At 41.6% G+C, this 19,451-nt stretch overlaps 1 protein-coding gene across 7 annotated transcripts in view; it reads left to right on the plus strand.

The window, feature by feature from the left end:
- CCDC141 (coiled-coil domain containing 141) overlaps positions 1-19,451 on the plus strand; it is a 117,101-nt gene that overhangs the window by 89,955 nt on the left and 7,695 nt on the right. For 4 of the 7 annotated variants that reach the window (XM_033167234.1, XM_033167243.1, XM_033167260.1 and 1 more), the window contains 8 exons: positions 3,112-3,252; positions 3,892-4,086; positions 4,928-5,111; positions 7,145-7,257; positions 8,330-8,449; positions 9,488-9,565; positions 11,089-11,978; positions 13,550-13,722. In XM_033167234.1, the coding sequence (XP_033023125.1) occupies positions 3,112-3,252; positions 3,892-4,086; positions 4,928-5,111; positions 7,145-7,257; positions 8,330-8,449; positions 9,488-9,565; positions 11,089-11,978; positions 13,550-13,722 (1,894 nt within the window). The remainder of the gene's footprint in view (positions 1-3,111; positions 3,253-3,891; positions 4,087-4,927; positions 5,112-7,144; positions 7,258-8,329; positions 8,450-9,487; positions 9,566-11,088; positions 11,979-13,549; positions 13,723-19,451) is intronic. The other 3 variants (XM_033167267.1, XM_033167253.1, XM_033167283.1) reach the window with 3 other exon arrangements.

The following is a 19,451-nucleotide window of genomic DNA, read 5'->3' on the forward strand; positions in this document are numbered from 1 at the left end:
TATTTCTCTCCTACCACAAAAGAATTCCACTCTTGAAGCAGAACTATTCATTCTCTTGACTAGGACATGTGCTGAGTTGGAGCTGAAGACATGACAGAGGACAATGTAAGGGTCTAAATCAGAGCTGATTTCCCATTAAGTCTAAAAGAGAAAAGTGGCAGCAGCTGCAGATCTTTTGGCATACAAGCAGTTTCTTCTGAAACAAGAAGATCTCATTTCATGCATCTTTGCCAAAAAGAGAGAGGGAGAGATTAATTAATTAATTAATTAATGGACTCTGGTGAACTGACACGTATTGTTAAAGAGAATTCTCTTGTTGACGTATGTCTCAGTCAAAGGATTCCTTTTGTCGCCTTACAGTGTACAAATTTCACTTTTTGAGGAAAAGACAACTTTGACTAACTGAAAATCAGTTTCTTGGTGAAGCTGAGGCCCCAAACACGACAGCTGTGGCTGATCCAGTTTGTGATAAACTGATAATGATAATTAGGACCTCCAACTGAGAATGAAAAGGAGGCGTTATTTATAACTGAAAGTAAAGACAGCACTCAAAGATGTCTCACATATACACTCAGTTTAAGGTGCATGTATTCTGGGCTGGTGTGAGTGTGGATCATGATGAGGAGTGTGGTACTTAATTTAGTTCTCTTTCCAGCCCTATATAAGGGCTCATGAAATGCATATATTAATATAAAATTTATCTTTGCAACAACTCTGTGGTAAGCCACGATGAGAAACAATCACTCCAGTTCCTTGAAGTCCAGGGAGAAACCTGTTTAGAGAAACATTGCTGGAGCTCCATCTGGCATCTTGGACTTGGCATTATTTGCCTAGTAAGCTTCAGGTCTAAGCCAGGATTTGAAAATTGGACTCCCACATCAAAGCCCAGTACCACATCCCAGGGAATACACCAACAGATCATTTTCACTAATGGTATGCAGAGGCAAACAAAACTTAGAATAGACAATACTGTAATACCTTGGAATTATTTTTGACAGCAACGGAATGTTGTGGAGGACTGGGATGGGAGGCAGTGTCTTCCCATCTACTTCCCACAATGCCCTGCGGTCTAAGCGTGAGATTGTACTATACCTTTAAAACACATTCAAAGCACATCTTTTCCTTCAAAGGATTCTGGGCACCCTAGTTTACCATTCACAGAGTTACAATTCCCAGCAACCCTCAACAAACTACAGTGCCCAGAATTCTTCGAGAGGAGAACAGTGCTTTGAAGGTAGACTGTGCACGGAGACTTAGGTGGAGAGAAAAAGATTGCCAAAGCCCTTTGTTCCTCCCTAACCCTCATTTCAAGACAGAGCTGCAGTGCGTTCCTTTCCAGTTTGCCTTAAATTAATGGGTCCCCAGTCATACCCTCCCCCTCTTTCCCATTCTTTCCATTAGTCACCCTCTGCCCTTTAAAAAAAAATCATGGATAGCTGCAACTTCTTGGGAAAGCTTCCATCTTTCTCCACTTCTGTTTGTGCATTCCAGCAACATACACACCCGCCTCCCTAGAGCAGTGTTTTTCAACCTTTTTTGGGCAAAGGCACACTTGTTTCATGAAAAAAATCACGAGGCACACCACCATTAGAAAATGTTACAAAAATTAACTCTGTGCCTATATTGACTATATATAAAGTAATTTTTCCCACGGCACACCAGGCAACATCTCGCGGCACACTAGTGTGCCGCGGAACAGTGGTTGAAAAACACTGCCCTAGAGGCCTATTAGCTCGCGGCCCCTCCCAGCTCCAGCACCAGGGTGGGGCCTTCCCCTTCCCATTAAAAATAGGACACAAATTTGGTTCGGAAATAATATAGTAGCCCCAAGATCTCAAGCCAGTAAAAATGAAAATATATTTGGTTATTTGGGATCAATTAAGCACTCTCCACGAGGTGTCCTGCTGCCTATTTTGGCAAGGAGCACATGAAAATCCTGGAAAACCATGGATTTATCTGCTTCCATCCCATGGCCTTTAGTTTTGCAGCACCATGTTAACATGTCAGAAAAATTCAAGAGGCTATTCACTCCTTTCCAAAGACACCTTTATGAAAGCTCAGATGGGTATCAAATTCTATGGCCTAGAGTTTCATCCCATTAGTTGCTAGATGACAGACATCATCCATCGTGTTGATGGTAAGCAACTAGAGCTCACGTGGCAAGGCCAAAATGAAACAAACTTATTTATATTTTAAGACCTCCAAGCAAGCAAGAAACGAGGATGCAGTGGAAAATATACACTGCAGATGTTGCAGAGTCTGCAGTCCTGTTGGAAACCGGAGCAGAAGAGTTTCAGGGGAAACATCAGCTTGGGGCTACTCCCTGCCCTCTTTAAAAATAGTAATGGAGGATTAGTCTTGAAACTCACTTCTGCATCAAGTGGAAAAGTTCAGTACAGTGGTACCTCAGGTTACAGACGCTTCAGGTTACAGACTCCACTAACCCAGAAATAGTACCTTGGGTTAAGAACTTTGCTTCAGGATGAGAACAGAAATCGTGCGGTAGCAGCACAGCGGCAGCGGGAAGCCCCATTAGCTAAAGTGGTACCTCGGGTTAAGAACAGTTTCAGGTAAGAACGGACCTCCAGAATGAATTAAGTTCGTAACCCAAGGTACCACTGTACACATTAATATTATTATTATAGCATTTTTGTGGAGTTACAGGTTTTGACACTTATCTTAGTGGTGATGAAGTGCACCAGCTATTTCCACATGGCATTTTTTTTAATAGAAATTTGGACCTGGGAACTTCTTTCCTTTCAGAGGTCTATGTCCTCAGAATAATAAATACTTCTAGTGCATTTAAATTATGGTTCACATGCTTTCACACAGAGAGATTATCTCCCTGCTGGGGGGAAACCCCATGTGTTCAGGATGTACATTGAGTGCAATCCTAACGACATATATATTCAGAAATACATCCTTTTGAATTCAACTGGGGCTTTATTCCTAGTCCTGGGTAATTGTGGTTCTACCAAAAATTGCACTCAGTGGAAGATACTTTTGAGCAGATAGGATTGCAATATAAATAACTTCTTTATTTATCTCTGTATGGGTTCTTTGTTTTATATCACTGTTAATAATCACTCATAAATAATGGTTTGTTTTCAGCTCAGAGAATCATTTAAAGACCTCAAAAAGAAATTCAATAACATGAAATTCAACTATAGCAAGAAAACTGAAAAAGCACGAAATCTGAAGACTCTGAGAATTCAGATTCAGCAAGTTGATGCGTATTCTGAAAAAATGCAGGTAACAATTATAGCTGTTGAGTCATGGCATGCATGATATGTATCTCAAAGATGCACCATGATGACTGACAACATTCAGCAGATAGTTTTCATATCACAGCTGATGAAACAGAACACCAAAGGTCACACATCGTTAGGGTATTGTGTGTGTGTGTGTGTGTGTGTGTGTGTTTCAAGTTCAAAACTGACTCAACATTTCACGTCCATCTTCAAAGCATTATGCAATTATTATATGGTATTCCTGTTGAAAGGGTCATAGAGATGCTTTTAAATCAACAAAATCCAAGGCCAATAGTGAAGGGAAGCCATGGTTGTTAAAGTGGTATCATAATTCTTTAAATATATTGTGCAATTATGGCCTAAAATGCTAGGGAGAAATCTACCACCTAGCTATCAACCCCACCAAGTTAACCAGACAATGTAGAGCACTAATAGCCAAGCTGTGCCTTCAGAGAGTGATTAAAAAGTTTACAGTTCCATGGAAGTTGTAAATACCTACTAAATGCAGAAATGTGTATTTATTTCCTGTGCTTTTCAATTATCGGTGGTGATTTCAGATAGAGTCAGTTTTTGCACTATTGAACGTTTCTAAAATACCTTTTAGAATTTCTGAATATTCTTACTGTATTCCTTGGAACAGGTTCTGAGAAAGAAGAGCGATAATCTGAAGAAGAAAATCTTAGATTCCTTAGCAACTCAGCCTAGTGATAAAGCTGAGATACTCTCTGGATCAATCAACGAATTAGAGAAACAGCTGAGTGAATTTGGCAAGATTATGGAGGACTACAAACAAAATTTAGATCTGATGGAGCGCCTGCAGCAGATGATGGAAGAGGTATACAAAAACCACAAATGCACTTTACAGATGTGTTAAGGGGCCGGTTCGAGGTATGGGACTAATGTACATTGCCTATGTGCATCTCATCCATCATTTCAGACTTTTTTTTTTTTAATGGACCAGAGACTTTGTGGAAAGAACCTAGAGTTAAATGACTATAATAGTTCTCATTCATCTAACGACTGTTCACACCTCAGACTTGTTTATTGAGTGATTGTTGAGTGATTATGTAAATGGTGGTTGTGTGTTTGATTAGTATTGGGTAGAGTGAATGTGTATGGAAATGATTTTTGTGACTGTTGTTTTTGTAATACTTATGAGACTTTCTGCATTATATTGCATTCTGATGTTCCATCTTGATGCATCTTGATGTTTTGCATATGATTTGATTTGTGATTCTTATATTTATTGTTGTTTAATTATGTTACTTAAAAGGTAAAATTTTTATCATTAAAAGTAATAGTAGTAATAGTTGTCACCATAGTATTCTTTTGAATACTACATTGACTTTTTTGGTTAGCATATGTGAACCGCATACATACACACACACACACACACACACACACACACTAAATAACTATTTAAAGTTATAGTTATAGGTTATCAATAATATAATGGCTTTTTCTAAATTAAGCAGCAGGGTTCAGTTTTGGGATAGTTTTTTTGCCATGCACTCTTGAATATCGGTAAAGATCACACAAACCCTGAAACAAAAACACAGCAATTAGCATTATGGAAAGGATTAGACAAGGTTTGACACTGTTGATCGAGGCACCAGTGATTTAACTGGAAAATATGTTTTAATATACTTGGATTTTCTGTTTCATTTCTCTCATAGTGTCTATTTTGGTGTGAAGAAGCAAGTGCTACAGTAGTTAGAGTTGAAAAATATTCATCAGAGTGTAAGACGAGGGAAGCAATAGAAACACTTTACAAGCAATTCAACAAGTTTGTTGAGCCAATAGTCCCTCAGCAAGAGGAAAGAATTCAGCAGATTACAAACCTCGCTAAAGACTTATATGGTAAGAACCTATTATTTTGAAACCTCTATGTACATTTTTGGGAAAGAAGGAAGATAAGTTTGCCGTATTTTTCTGTGTATAAGATGACCCCTATTTTTTTTTAAAAAAAACTCCAAATTAAGAAATTAAATTGTTTAGCTTTTGGGGGGAGTGAGTGAGGTCACTTCCTCCATTCGCTCACCCGCCTGCCCGCCACTGCCGATCACTTGCCACAGCCACTGCCGATCGCACACCTCGCCGCAGCCAATTCTCTGCCCACTCGCCGCCACCAACAGCCCACCTGCCCACTTGCCGCAGCCACCAATTGCCTGCCCGCCTTACCACAGCCGCCAATCGCCTGCCCAATCGCCGCAGCCGCAGCCAATCGCCAGCAGGCCTTGCCGTAGCCACCAATCACCACTGCCAATCTCTTGCTTGCTGCTGCCATAAATCGCATGTCCCCCCTCTGCATTCACTATCAGTGTATAAGACGACACCCAATTTTTTTTTTTTTTAGCAAAAAGCATTGTCTTAGACACAGAAAAATACGGTAAATCCATATCATACACTTGCAGCACATTCATAGAATCATAGAATCTTAGAGTTGGAAGGGACCCCAAGGGTCCTCTAGTCCACCTCCCTCCTGCAATGCAGGAATCTCAGCTAAAGTTTTTCTATATGTTTAGTCAGAATCTCTTTTCTTCTGCTTTCAAACCAATGGCTTCAAGTTACATTTTCCACCTCAAAGAATTCTGGGCACTGTAATTTGCTAAGGCTCACTGGGATTTTTTAATTCAGTGAAAGGCAAAACCACAGTGCCCAGATTTTTTGGGGGGTGTGTGCTTTGAATGCCTTAAAGGTATAGTGTGTACACAAGTGTATCATCTCAGGATTCCTTTGTTCAGAAAGCAAATAAATTTTAGATGGCATGCTTAGCCTGGGCATATGGATCCTATAAAGACTTTACAACAAAAAACATCAGATTTAAGATTCATATTTCAAAAACCTGAAAATCTTCCACTCAGAACACTGTGTTTGGATTAGAAATACGCTTTCTAAAAAATGTTTTATTTGCAGCTGTATAGCTGACTCCTATATGTGTTGCTGGAAATCAAATTTTCTTTTGTCTAGTGGTAAATTTGGAGGGTTTTCATTGTGACACACAGGGAAGGGAGGTCAAACCATTATTCCCCTCCGCTGCAATGTCTCAGTGACACTGTTTGTGGAGGGACAAGTCCGGATCCAACCCACATTATGTAATCATGAAGTCTTTCCAAAAGATGATGCCAAAACCCATTGTATACAAATAGCTTCATTGTGTAGATTGAGCCACGGCAGAAGCATCCCCCATAGTGTGGGTTAAAGTACTGGGAATTGTGAAGGGCCTATCAGAAGCAGTTAAAATTGTATTCTAAAATTATGTTCAAAAATGTTTTAGATCAGTTTAAGGTTGAAAAGTGGGATATGTCCAATAAACATTTCATGGTGTTCTATGAATTATTGTTATATTGCTGCAGACTGCTATGTTATACTGTATGAATTGGTGGTATACAAATACTTTTATAAATAAACTAAATAAACAACAAGAAATAAAACATAGGGTTGTACTGTGTAAGTATGTCAGTCAGAACTGCCTGGGATTTGTAGGCCCAGATTCAACTAAGTCAGTATGTTAGTGCAATGGGGCTTTCCTACTCTCCTTTCTCCCCTGGAAGAGAGAGAGGGATTGTTCTGTCTGGCAAACAGAAATGCTCACGCTGATAGAATGATTAGAAGAATGTGATGCTGAATTCCTCCCATGATCAGAAATTAAGCACTTTGTTACATAGAGATGTCAGTCTATACTGTAATATATATATATATATATATATATATATATATATATATATATATATATATATATATATATATACATACATACATACATACATACACACATATATATATTAAAAATCTGAACCTAAAGCTAGATATATTACATTTTTACTAATTTGGGCCAATATAAATGTTGTACTTGTGCTACCACTCATTTTTTTTTTTTTTGTAAACTACAGGTAATGAAGATGGAAAGAAATACATTGAGAAAATAGCAGCGAAACACAAAGAAGTTCTTGATTCTATCAGTGAACTGTGTAGCTCCTTAACAGAACTTGAAGACAAGCTTGAGGTAATCATTCTTCCATATTGGAACCTATATTTGATTTGTGTACACCATTTCTATATGCGCCTGTGCTTAGAACAAATATGGATTGCTTCAGTCAACATATTCAGGGTTGGAGGGTAATTTTGCCCTCAGGCTGATTTGTGCCTGTCTGGGGTTTCTTGCCTTCCTCCTAGCAATCATCACAACTTTGGTGGCTATGGACTGGGTATGACCCTTAGTTTTTAAAGCATTTATATGCTGCTTTTCTAAATAAATTAAAATGTTCCAGGCACCAACCATAACAGAATAAAATGATGTCCCCAAAAGAGTAATTCGAACAACAAATTATGTAAGCATAATTCACAGAAACAGTAGAAGATCTCTGCAGCTGAATTTTGTCTATTTACAGGAGTCCCTGCAATATGTATGTCCCATCCAACACTGTGATCATTAGGGTAGCTACCATGTGACTCATAACCTATTACGATGGCAAAAATTAGATTAACATGCCTCCAAAGGTCAACACAGTTGATCTACTCAGAAGAGTCCTGCTTTACTTAGCCTCATAAATGTCAATAAAATAAAAATGAAATTTACGAGACCTGTTTTTAACTCTTTCCCCTCTAATCCTTGAGGGAGGGTGTTATTGGGTTGTTATTTTTATTTTGATTACCGGTATATATTTTGTGGTTTTTTATTTTTATTTTGTTCTGTGAACTGCCCTGAGACCTCTGGGTATAAAGCGGTATAGAAATTCAACAAATCATCACCCTTTTAAAAAAGCATGTGAAAATAGTCCATTTTTAGATGACCACTTCCACCAGTCCCAGCAAGTGGACAATGGGAGTTGCAGTTCAGCAACATCTGGAAGGTTGGAGGTTCCCCACATTTTGCGTTTCAGATGCTGCTGTGTCTTTATTAATTTATGTCCATTCACTTGTAGTTTTGGTTTTTATTGTATTATATTTTATTGTGTTAAAAGCTACTGACATAATTAAAGCTAAAAAGAATAACTATGTAGGTTATGTTTGACAAAGTCAGTCACTATTTTTATTGCCTTGCTCAGCTACAATAGCTCCTTTTTCCCATTTGACAGGAAGACTCACTAAAGGGAAAAGCACAGAAATCTGATATTGAGGATGAGCAAGAAGCAGAACAGAAACAGATGACAAACAAGGAAAATCTAAAAGAAAAGACAAATGAGCTAAAACAACAGGTTTGCAAACCTTTTTAACCACCTTACTTTTGGGTAAATTAATCTCAGGTCAATGAAAACTGCTTTTAGGGAAGCAATTCACACAGGCACAAAATGTTGCCTTACTGCGATCTTGCGGGGGCTGCCATTTGCTGCCCAGCATGGTAGGCTGGGAGCTGGGAGATGGAGGGTTTACTTCACACAGCTAGGGGGGGGGTGAAAGACCCCTCCTTTCTAGCTGACATGCTGAACTGCCCAATTGGGTGAGTGTTGTGGGGGTAGGGGCCTGGGGACAACTAGGACCACCTTGCCCCACAAGAGGGAGTGATGCCCAGCCTCTTGCCTGCATGGAATTCATTGACATGGAGCTTGGACCATCCAATATGGAATTCATTGACATGGAGCTTGGACCTCAATATTAGGGGGGCTGAGCCCCCTACTAAGGAATAGTGAGGGGGCGGACAGCACTTCCACCTGCCTAGAGTTGGCACGCTTGCCTGAAGTACAGCTGCATTTGGTTCCTCTCTGCTTAGCATCTTCTGTGTTGGACATAGTTTAAGGACATAGTTATAGAATTGTTTGAGGACATAGTTATAGAACTGTTGGCAGGTAACAAAACGTCGCGACTTTGGTAGATAAGCCATTGAGTGGCATCCTTTCACATCAGGGTACCCTGTTAAAAGGATCTAGGAAGGAGCAGTACTGTCCGAGAGCCCACATGGGGGGGGCATAGCACCCCTTCCATGAAGTAGCGTCCGCATGAATGGCACACTTGATCCATGCCAAGCCAGTGCCGACCCAACTGTGAGTTCAACCAGTAGGCGGGCTGGTTAAGGTGGATACTTAGCCAGTGCATTTGCCAAACTGGTTTACCTCTGCCTAATGCAACTGGGACATGCAAACACTCATTCAGAATCTTGTGGGATTCGGCTGAAGGAATAATCCCTTGTCTTGAAAGTATATCTTTAGGGAAACAATTTATTACATATTGAGCCATTTAGCTTTCTTAGTGACCATGTTTAATGCACTCGTTTTACTTGCTTACTGGCGTACTTATAGATGGAGTCGAGCACATTAGCTGAAAGCCCAGTTGCAACTAAGACCGTGAACACTGTTGCCTCTGCCAACACTAGAAAGGTAATCAGTTTTGTTTTAAAATGTTTGTAAACCAAGGTTATTCAAAGCAAAACCATGGCTTGCATTCAGAAAACAAAAATCAGAAAAATTCCCTACCTACCTATATAGATTACTTTGGTTGCCGTGTTTCCTTGTGTTCCTTTTCTTTAGTGACTAGACTCATCTTTTGCCTGATGCTTACATAATTAGCTCCTTGGCACCAACGTCCTCTAAAAGTGCCTAGTGCTAGCCGAATGAAACTCTCAATTCAGTTTCCTACATGCTGTTGAAAAAATACGATTGTCTCATCTAAGCCACCTGCATTTATTCTTCAAGAGTCTTTTACATAGCACAGCATGATTTATTATTATTGAGGGTAGCATACTATAATCCGGACCACCGATTCGTAACCTATTTTGGTCATACCGGCTAATGAGTTTGAAATTTTGCCTGAAATCGTGTGTGTACGCAAGTCCATTATTAGTAGAAAAGTTTTTGACAGGTGCTTTTGCAACCCTATCATTATAATGATTGAGAACCAGGGGCATGACTTACAGACAAGCACCCTTCTTTCTTGGTTCAATTGCGAGTATTCACTCACTGAATAAAGCTGAGGTCAGAGGTGGCACCTTGGGGCAAAGATTGGGCTGCCTCGCGGCTCACAGAAGCCTTGCCCAGCTTTAATGGCTGAGGCTCCTCCTTCTCGCGCTCAGAAAGAACATGCTTTTGATGCTGCACTCGCCTTGGCAGCTCAGCCTCCTCCGCCCCCTCAATATTAGGGGGGTTGAGCCCCTTGCTAAGGAATAGTGAGGGGGACTGACAGCACCTCCGCCCGCCTAGAGTTGGCACGCTTGCCTGAGGTACAGCTGCATTTGGTTCCTCTCTGCTTAGCATCTTCTGTGTTGGAAAAAGAACTTGCAGCCTCTGCATTAGATCACCAGCCAGTTGAGGACTATTAGCAGTATAGATTCTTTGATTCCATTTGGAGTGGAGAGAATTCTGAGCTGCAGCTGTTTTTAATAAATCACAAAATGATTGGGGGGGGGGAGAGGCTAAATCATAGATATGGGATTGACTACCCTGTGAGAATGGGAAGCATTGATTGAGCCTAAGGGGGAAATGGCTAATTTATAAGAGAGTTAAAGAAGTCTGGAATACACTCCTAGGAAAGAGCTACAAAAGTGGAAATGGGAAGGAGAGGGATACCAGTAATTGTTACCCACCCCAAGCCCATGGGTCAGGACACACTGCTTTGTTTAAAAAGAATTGCTATAAGGGTTTATTATTGTTGATAGAACTGAAAATCCCCATGATAATAAGCTTGATTTCATACTGTAAATAAATTGTAAATTAAAGCTTTTTACATCCTATCAGTCACATAGCTAATTTATTGTGTTTTCAGAAATTAAATCCCCCTGTAAAATAAAACGTCATAGAAATATTTGAAGGGGAAACAATAAATAATAATAATTCAATTATCTTTGTTCAGTCGCTCTCTTTCTCCCTCCCTCTTTCTCTCTCTCTCTCTCTCTCTCTTTTCTTAGGAAGAGACGATATTGGCTGATATTTCAGTTGTCTGCTCAGCTGGTGAGGATTCTGTTTCACGAGACACAGATCTCCTCTTGTCTTCTGCCAAAGAGGATAGCTTTCAGGCCGAGCTGCTGGCAGAAGAAGTGCCCTCTGGGGATGAATATGAGTGTATATCTCCTGATGATATCTCTCTGCCACCGCTTTCTGAGACGCCAGAGTCCAACCTCCTGCATTCTGAAACGGAGCTAGAAGAGCCACCTTGCTGTAGCTCACGTAGCCTGCATGTCAGCTCCTATAGCGTGCAAATGCAGATAAATGCTGGCGGCGAAAGAATTACGGATGAATGCGATCCTTTAACCTCCGTTGCTTACGCTGACATGCCTGGTCACAAAAAGGAACGCACGTCAGATCAGCCAGGGAGGTTTTCTTCCTCTACCCTAAGCTACCACTCAAAACACAAAGCAGAGTCCCCTTTTGCTCAAAGTCCACCAGAAATGCCCGAGGCCAGCCCCCTTACATGCATGCTCAAGGCAGAGCCTGCCTATTGCATGACGAGTGAAGTGTGCGAGACCCGTCTGCAATGCCACGAGGTCCACAGAAGCATGACAGAAGCACAGGGACAATTGCATGACGGAAATAACTCCACTAAAAGCCAAGATAGGCTGCATGCTTCACCCAGCGCGTTCTCAGATCTCCTGTTTCAATCAGACACCACCAGAAGCTGCCAGAGGCAGATGGTCACCCGAGAAGAGATTAAAAGTATATCTGAAAAGAACAGCATGGTCAGCCTTTGTGGACAGGCGCCTAACTTCTCCAAGCTTCTATCTAATGTAACTGTCATGGAAGGTTCTCCGGTGACTTTGGAAGTAGAAGTAACAGGATTCCCAGAGCCAACGCTGACCTGGTGGGTAGCTTACAATGAGAAAACCTAAATATAAATAGAGAAATCCCCGCAGAGTCACATATAACTGAGCGCCAATTAGAAAACCAGAGCTACTTGTTTGGATCGCGCCACATGATTCCATTTCCAGCCAAAGCCCAATTCAAAAGTCATAATATGCATGTAATATATATGCCAGCCTTGATGCCACCGTAACTCTCAAATGTCAAAGTGATCAAAGCATGCCCCACCCAAAATATTAAATAAAACATTTTAAGATAAATGATAAACATCTCAATTTCCCCAACAAAACATTCCAGTTGCTAAAAGTGCATTAAAATTCCTTTTCAAAGAGCTTATGAGTATGAGTGCATTGCTCTACATTGACAGACCAGTGTCCATATTACCCAGAATGCAGAGGAAAAATGGGGGGTAATATTTACCTTGTCCTGGATTCATTGAACCACATTACTATTTATGCATGCCCAAGAAGGCTCTGTCACCACAACCTGTTACGAAACACTGGGCACTTTCACTTTGCCAGATGAGAAACTGGGGCTGATAGGCTCCCAGCCAAAGAACCCCGACACAGTATGCAGTGATCGATCTTGAGGATTTTTGCTTTTTTAAAAAATGCCCCCATTTTTGACAATAAGTACTCCAGACACCCTGAGTTTCATGTTCAAGTTGCTACATTCCTAAAAGAAAGTAAGAGGGACAGCTCGAAAGCCCAGTGAAAGTTCAGAGTTGGTCACTCAATCTTCTGGATTGAGGCCACTGTCCTGCTCAGGATATTCCAATGCAGCCATGCCAAAGCTATGATTCAAGCAACGCAAAGGTCCCTTGGCTGTATCCAGCCAACAACGCGTTTGTCCCAGACACCACTACCCATGATCACACTGCAGCTCTGTGGCAATTCTTCCACAGGCCAACTTAGAAAGAAAATGCCTTTCCATCAGAAGGACCTTGGAAAACGGGATATGGGCCAACAGCTTTTATTTTGCTGATTCTTGCTCTGGAACGAGGCACATACCTAGTAGCCATGATATGGGGACAGTAACAGTTTTCTAGTAACACAAAATAGACACAGAACATTGCCAAACTTTATTTTGGGGCACGTTCCCCAATGAATAATCCCCTGTTCTGATGTTTCTCTTGCTTACAAAATAACCCCAGTCAATTCAGCAGGACAGTTTTCTTTGGGTCAAATAAATGCTCCCATTTATAAATGAAACGGGGGCTCTTGCCTTGCCTTTATGGAGCCAAACAAAATGTCACAAGAAGCTCCCTTTTAAGAACACATACTTCAAGATCCCAGGCTTTATTTAACCTCTTTCCTGCTAATTAAACCTTTCCCTTCTCCCTCCCCCACCCTTTTTTTTTTTTAACCACAAGAACTTACCCTAAATAGTTGCAAACCCAATCTCTCTTTTTAATAAAAGACACCAGGAGGAAGGGAACTACTACTGTTAGCGATTTGCCCCTACCGCCAACTTCCTGCCATAGGTCTGTAAGAGCTTGTTTGATGCGACAGATTGTTTTGCTTCGACAAACATTCATGTTAACCTGACTTGAAAACTGACTCTCTGCTTCAGGTACAAGAAGGGCCAGAAAGTGACTGGAGATGAACACTTAAAAATCTCACACAAGGACACAAAGTATGCTTTGTTCATTGAGAAGGTGTGTGACACAGACGCTGGCCTCTATGTGGTCCGGGCTAAAAATTCTAGTGGCACGGTCTCCTCAAGTGCCATCCTCCATGTGCAAGGTAACAAGCCACCTATAAAAAGAATAGACTGGATAATCATCTGTGCCCTCTATCTGGTTGTTTCACTTGCCTACTGGCTGTTCACTTAGTGCAGCAGCACACCAGCATCACGGGACTTTTAACTTTCACACTTGGAGACGACAGCAAATGGCCGCCTTTCGCTGCACCTCACACCCCTTTCACCCCCTTTGGTTATGAGTCACTCTGAATATAGTGCTTCTGATATTAATATCACAGCTACACTGGTTGTCGTTATTCATTCATTACTATATCAATGTTACTTGGGGGTGGGGGTGGGGGAAGAGATTTGTAAAGACACCTAGTAGGTTTTTTGTGTGCTTTAGAACTAAACACGAGCAATAAAAAAGAAATGTATTATTTATGGGTTAAGATTGGGTTGCAGGCATCCACTTCAATTTATCTCTTTTTTAAAATAATAATAATAATAATAATACTGTGAATGCTTTAATGAAAATGCACCAAGGTTTCATACACTTAGAATATTTATAGCATAATTCAAAGGGCTTTACTCCCATTGTCTCAATAATCTGTAGAACAACTCTGCAAGGTTGGACAGTATTGTTATCCCCATGTTGCAAGCAGTGCTGGGCAAGCCTGGAAGAATAATGGTTTTCTCCTCCTCCTCCTCCTCCTCCTCCTCCTCCTCCTCCTCCTGCGATCACTTGTAGCTGAGTAAAATTGTCTTCCATAAACACGGTTTTAACAATGAGTCCGTAAGTGACTGTGGAGGCCAATTCTGGATCCACACTTCTTTCCACAGTGGGGACATTGGTTTCCGGGCGGGAGTTGATCACGGTGTGGATTTGCCAAGCGTGCCTTCCTCTTAGCACGTTTCTCCCTTGCGTTCTGAGTCCGAGTGTCTTCAAAGCCCATAACACCTTTAGCTGTTTTCCAACTGGAGCGCTTGCAGGCCGGTGTTTCCCAGTTGTCAGTGTTTATACGACATTTTGGTTTGCTTAAGGCCCATGTAGAAGCCTTTGAACAGGGGATTTTCTGACTTGCAGCTCAGACACTTAAGACAATGTGCAATGCTAGGTTTTGCCCATTTCAGATTGTATGTCAACTCGTCAAAGCTAGAAGATACGGAAATAGCAGGTGCATTAATCATTTTAATTCACTCTTGAATATTTTCAAATAGAACAAGGAATTCAGAATGATGTTTAAAAGGAGGAGAAATGCTTGTGGGTGATGTGGTGTAGTTTAAAACATGATAAAATATAAAGCAAATAAAATGTTAATGAGTATGCCCATGCTAAAGTAATAAGGAAGGAGTAATACTTTTAAAAGCAAGTTAAGAGTCTTAGAAGGAATTTGCTTGGAAATCGCATTTCTTTTATTTTTAAATGTGGGAGCCAGAGCAACATTGTATTATTAGAATTTCTTGCCTTGAAGGATGTAATATCTTTGATTCATAGAATAATATATTGCCAGTTTTGACAAAGGTAAGGGGGGGAAATGATGCTATTTAAAAGGAGAGTTCACTTGTACATTTTCACCAAATTCAAATGACAAGTTGATCATCGTTAATTCCTTCTGTTTCCTAGGAAGAGGAGACATATATGGTATCTATGTGGTTTTTAAAAATGGTTGATAAATATTAGTGTAACTTTTTATTGTAGAATAACTTTCTTCTTTCTTATAATGACTGCTTTGAGGGAAATTAGTTTTTTTAAAGAAATCCAATCTCTTAAAAAGAAAATTACAACACGAAAATAAATCTTCAAGTGCACAGTGTGCTGTGGAAATAATATCTATTACAAATGGCAGGGAGGGAGGGGGTATTAAGATGGAGGGAAGAGGAGTTTTAGCCAACTGGCTGCAGATTTATTAGAGACATGTAAAACTGAAAGGAGATCAGTCTTCTAGGCAGCCCCGTCCTTGAGGCAAAGAAAGCAGGGGGGGGGAGGCCAGTTGATCCAAGACGACAACTTATCATCATTCTATGAACTGAATATATTGGGCAGACAATATGCTACACTTGTGGGCACAGGCACAGTAAGCCTGCCTCCAAGAAGCCAAAGCAGCAGGGATGCATGAGCAAAATTACCACAGTACAACATTCTTGGATCAAAACACGCCTCAACTTTTATTGATTACAGATCTAAGTAGGCTTTGGCTTAGGCCCTGGGTATCCTGAATCACCCAGCCTCCTGAATGAGGGTCGTTCCTGAGATAGGGTTGCCCTATGAGATGCATCAAATAGAAGCAACCCCTCGGGACCACCATTTTGGTGAGTGTTATGGCCCTCAGCCCCTGTCTGGGTGTACAAACAGAAGTACCTCCCCCCAGGATTCCTTTAATGGGATACCCCATTTCCTTGGAGAGGGAAGGCAGAGACTTCTCCTCCGTTGTTGACTCAGGATCCTACCCAATGCCTTATTCAACGAAAGTTGTGACGATTGCTATGAGGTAGGCAGGCCCAATTTGTCTGGAGGAGAAATTCCTCCCTGGCCCTGAATTCGGCGGCTGAAACTTCCATAGCAAGGTCATACAGCAAACCATGCTAACAAGGGTGGGAGATAAAACTTTTGAATAGCAACAGAATTTGGAGGCGGACCTGAATATATCTTGAGGGAAAGGACCTGAGTGAAGACTCCTGATGGAATCCCAGTCAGTTCTGCCCCCTGAAGCTCTGCCTCTAGGCTCACCCACGATTGGTTGATTAGTGAGCGGGAAATTCAAATTTCCAACGGCCAGGAGGAGGCCATAACTGCCACTTCACGTTTCAAGGTCAATGGAGCTTCCTTTACATCCACCCTTACACATGAATCACACTGCAACAAAATTCTCCTTCTAACTCCTTTTGGAATACTGCACAGGTGGTAACAAAGTAGGGGAAAAGTTGTGTTCCAAAAATCGCTGGCAATAGTTTCACATGCTGTCTCAGATAACACAGCTGCTTCACACATGTGTTGACGATAGCTGCATCAGCAGTTGAAGACTAGCGCATGTGAGTGAACCATCACAGTTCTAGCACAACACATGTATTTCATATCATGCCTCTCCTGAAATGCAATCCTTTTCAGTGAGTCAGTTCATACATCTGGTGCAAGCGATGTACATTCCTTTGTGAACTGGCTCTAAGTGCAAAGATCAAAATTTTCTCACTCCTTCAATTATTTATTGGCTATGTGAAGAGAGCGCGGAGGAGGTGTTTCATAGAAGCAGAATTCCCTACAAAGTAATGGGGACGAACATCCTTCTGTGGGGAGCTCCCTTTCCTTAAGGCTATTTGCATAGTGTGTCTAAATTATTTTGGGAAAGTTTGTGAAGTTAAAGAGTCAATATTTGTACTCAAGCTTTTATCAACTGAGTGTTGGAGTTGGAGTCCACCCGTTTCTGTCTCCTAGAAGCACTTTCCACCGGCAAGAGTTCAGAGGCCTTTCGCAGCTGCCAGACAGGTGCTGCTTTACCCTTGTATGTTCATGGCTTGGCTAGGAAAGCGACACCTGTTTAACTTTTGCCTGTCGCACAGCAGTTACATGGCACAAAACATATTAAGGTTAAATGCTGTCTGGAAGGGGAGTGTGACAACCCAACTCTGCTTTCATTCCTAATTGTGATGTAAGCTCTTCCTCTTTCTACAATGCATGAACAAATGGCCACAGATTACGAAAGAAACCAGCCCCAAACCATAACACTGGATCTCTATGCTGGGAAAAGCTTTACCGGTTGAAATCATTGGCGACCCAAGGGACCTTCCAGATAGATAGATAGATAGATAGATAGATAGATAGATAGATAAAGTACTATTCCATTTAGATCTCATCTTTCCTCCAAGGAGCTCAACCTGGCAAACATGGTTGTCTCCCAGTTTTATCCTCACAACATCCTGTGAGGTAGGTTAGGTTGAGAGACTGTGGTTGGCCCAATGTCATCTGGTGAGCTTCAGTTATAAGCAGGGATTTGAACCTGACCTCTCAGACCCAAGCCCAACATTCTGACTACACCACACAACCATGGGAGCCAACTCCTAGAGGCCGAGTGGTCCTAGCCCCCCATCGGGGCCAGTGGGGGCAAAGTTGATGGGAATTGCCATTCAAATGGTGTGCATGCACCGTGTCATGTGATCGATTATGTATGGTGGAGCTGACCTGCCCCCCCATATTTTATTTACGTTGGCACCCCTGACACCACCTCCCTTCAAGCCTAGTCAACGGGGTCTAAAAAATGGGCCCTAACAGCACAAAAAGGACTCTTATTAACCTGAGCAGGTTAAATAGGACTAATGAGATTTTGACAGTATGACACTTAAATACCCATGGCACTGAAAATGCAAAATATTCCACTTGGAAACCCCAAACCACACCCACCTGACCCACCCCTAATATAATGACAGGTAGGCTAAGACATGGCCTTTACTCTGAAGTGTGTTTCCAAGTGGTTTCAATTGAAGTCATTCAGAAACACGCTTCAGAGGCCTGGTGACTGATGAGTGAGTGCACCTGTTTTGCTCAAGAGGCCTGGGAGTCTTAGAAATAAGAACCCGGACTGAGGCTATGCTTGTTAGACACAGAGGTTAATTTTAGAGTCCTTGTTTGTGGTCACAGTTACTACAGATTGGTTTTCTCCCTTCCAGGATACTGTTGCATGCCACCCCAATTTCCAAGCGGTGAGAGATTCCAGGGGTTCCGGGCTCTGTGCTTTCCTTCGGAAATGAGGCACAGCAGAGACTGTGGTGTCTTTAGGATACATGGTTTAGTTACACATATATGCAACCTGAGCCTACGGTGGAGGGGTTCACAGGATTAACACAGCAAGAGGGTCTTGCTTCTCCCATAGTCACAGCTTCGGATTCAAAACAGACACCAGATATTCTGCTCTGACCCTCTCTCTAGCTTTGTGACTTTAACAGCCTGCCACCTCCTCCCAACTTTTCCAGTTAAAATATAGAGTTTGAGATATACTCGACCGCAGATTCTCCACCCGGCGTATAAGATGACCCCCGACTTTTGAGAAGATTTTCCTGGATTAAAAAGTAGTCTTATACACCAGAATATACAGGACTTATTCCTTCCCTGCAGGACAGAATTATCAGTCAGGATTTCCTGGCATGAAGCAATATAAATAACCAGGAACTTGGCCAGGAGTATAAGAAGCAGAGCTGTGATAGGTGCAAAGGAGTGTTGGTATATGTTTCCTGGTATCCCAAGAAATGTTCCAATTCAATAAAATAAAGGACACATTTTGATCATGTAGAGGCACTGCCTAACTGATACTCTGAGGAGAAAGGGGTTGTGGTGGAGAATAAAAGCAATTACCGGTAACAAGCAGGCAGGATATAACATATTCTCTTTCTGTCCATTAATATTTTTTTTCCATGCTCATGGGTATCTCTTCCTAATGAACCCATGGACTATGACAGTCGTGTACAGGCTTGCCAATCAAATGTGGTGGAACTGTGTTCTATCAGGCTTGTTTATTTCTATTAGATATTTTTGCGTGTTGAGACCCAGAGACCTCCCCCCTAAATAAACACACATTTGACTCAAATTTTAGTTTTTGTTTTTGGCAGAATTTAGGCCACAACTTTATTGATTACAGAAAAGTGAGTGGTTGCATAGGCTCTGGTTCAACTAGCTCCCTGCACCCTTGCAGGTTGCGCTGACCCAGAGCTCCATCATAGGTCAGCCAAGGGTGAACACCTGAGGTAGGTGAAGAGCCCGGGAACAGACTCTGTTCAACCCCCCCCCCCAGATGCTCCCCTG

Source organism: Lacerta agilis, chromosome 1, assembly GCF_009819535.1.
Source record: "Lacerta agilis isolate rLacAgi1 chromosome 1, rLacAgi1.pri, whole genome shotgun sequence".
Lineage (NCBI taxonomy): Eukaryota > Metazoa > Chordata > Lepidosauria > Squamata > Lacertidae > Lacerta > Lacerta agilis.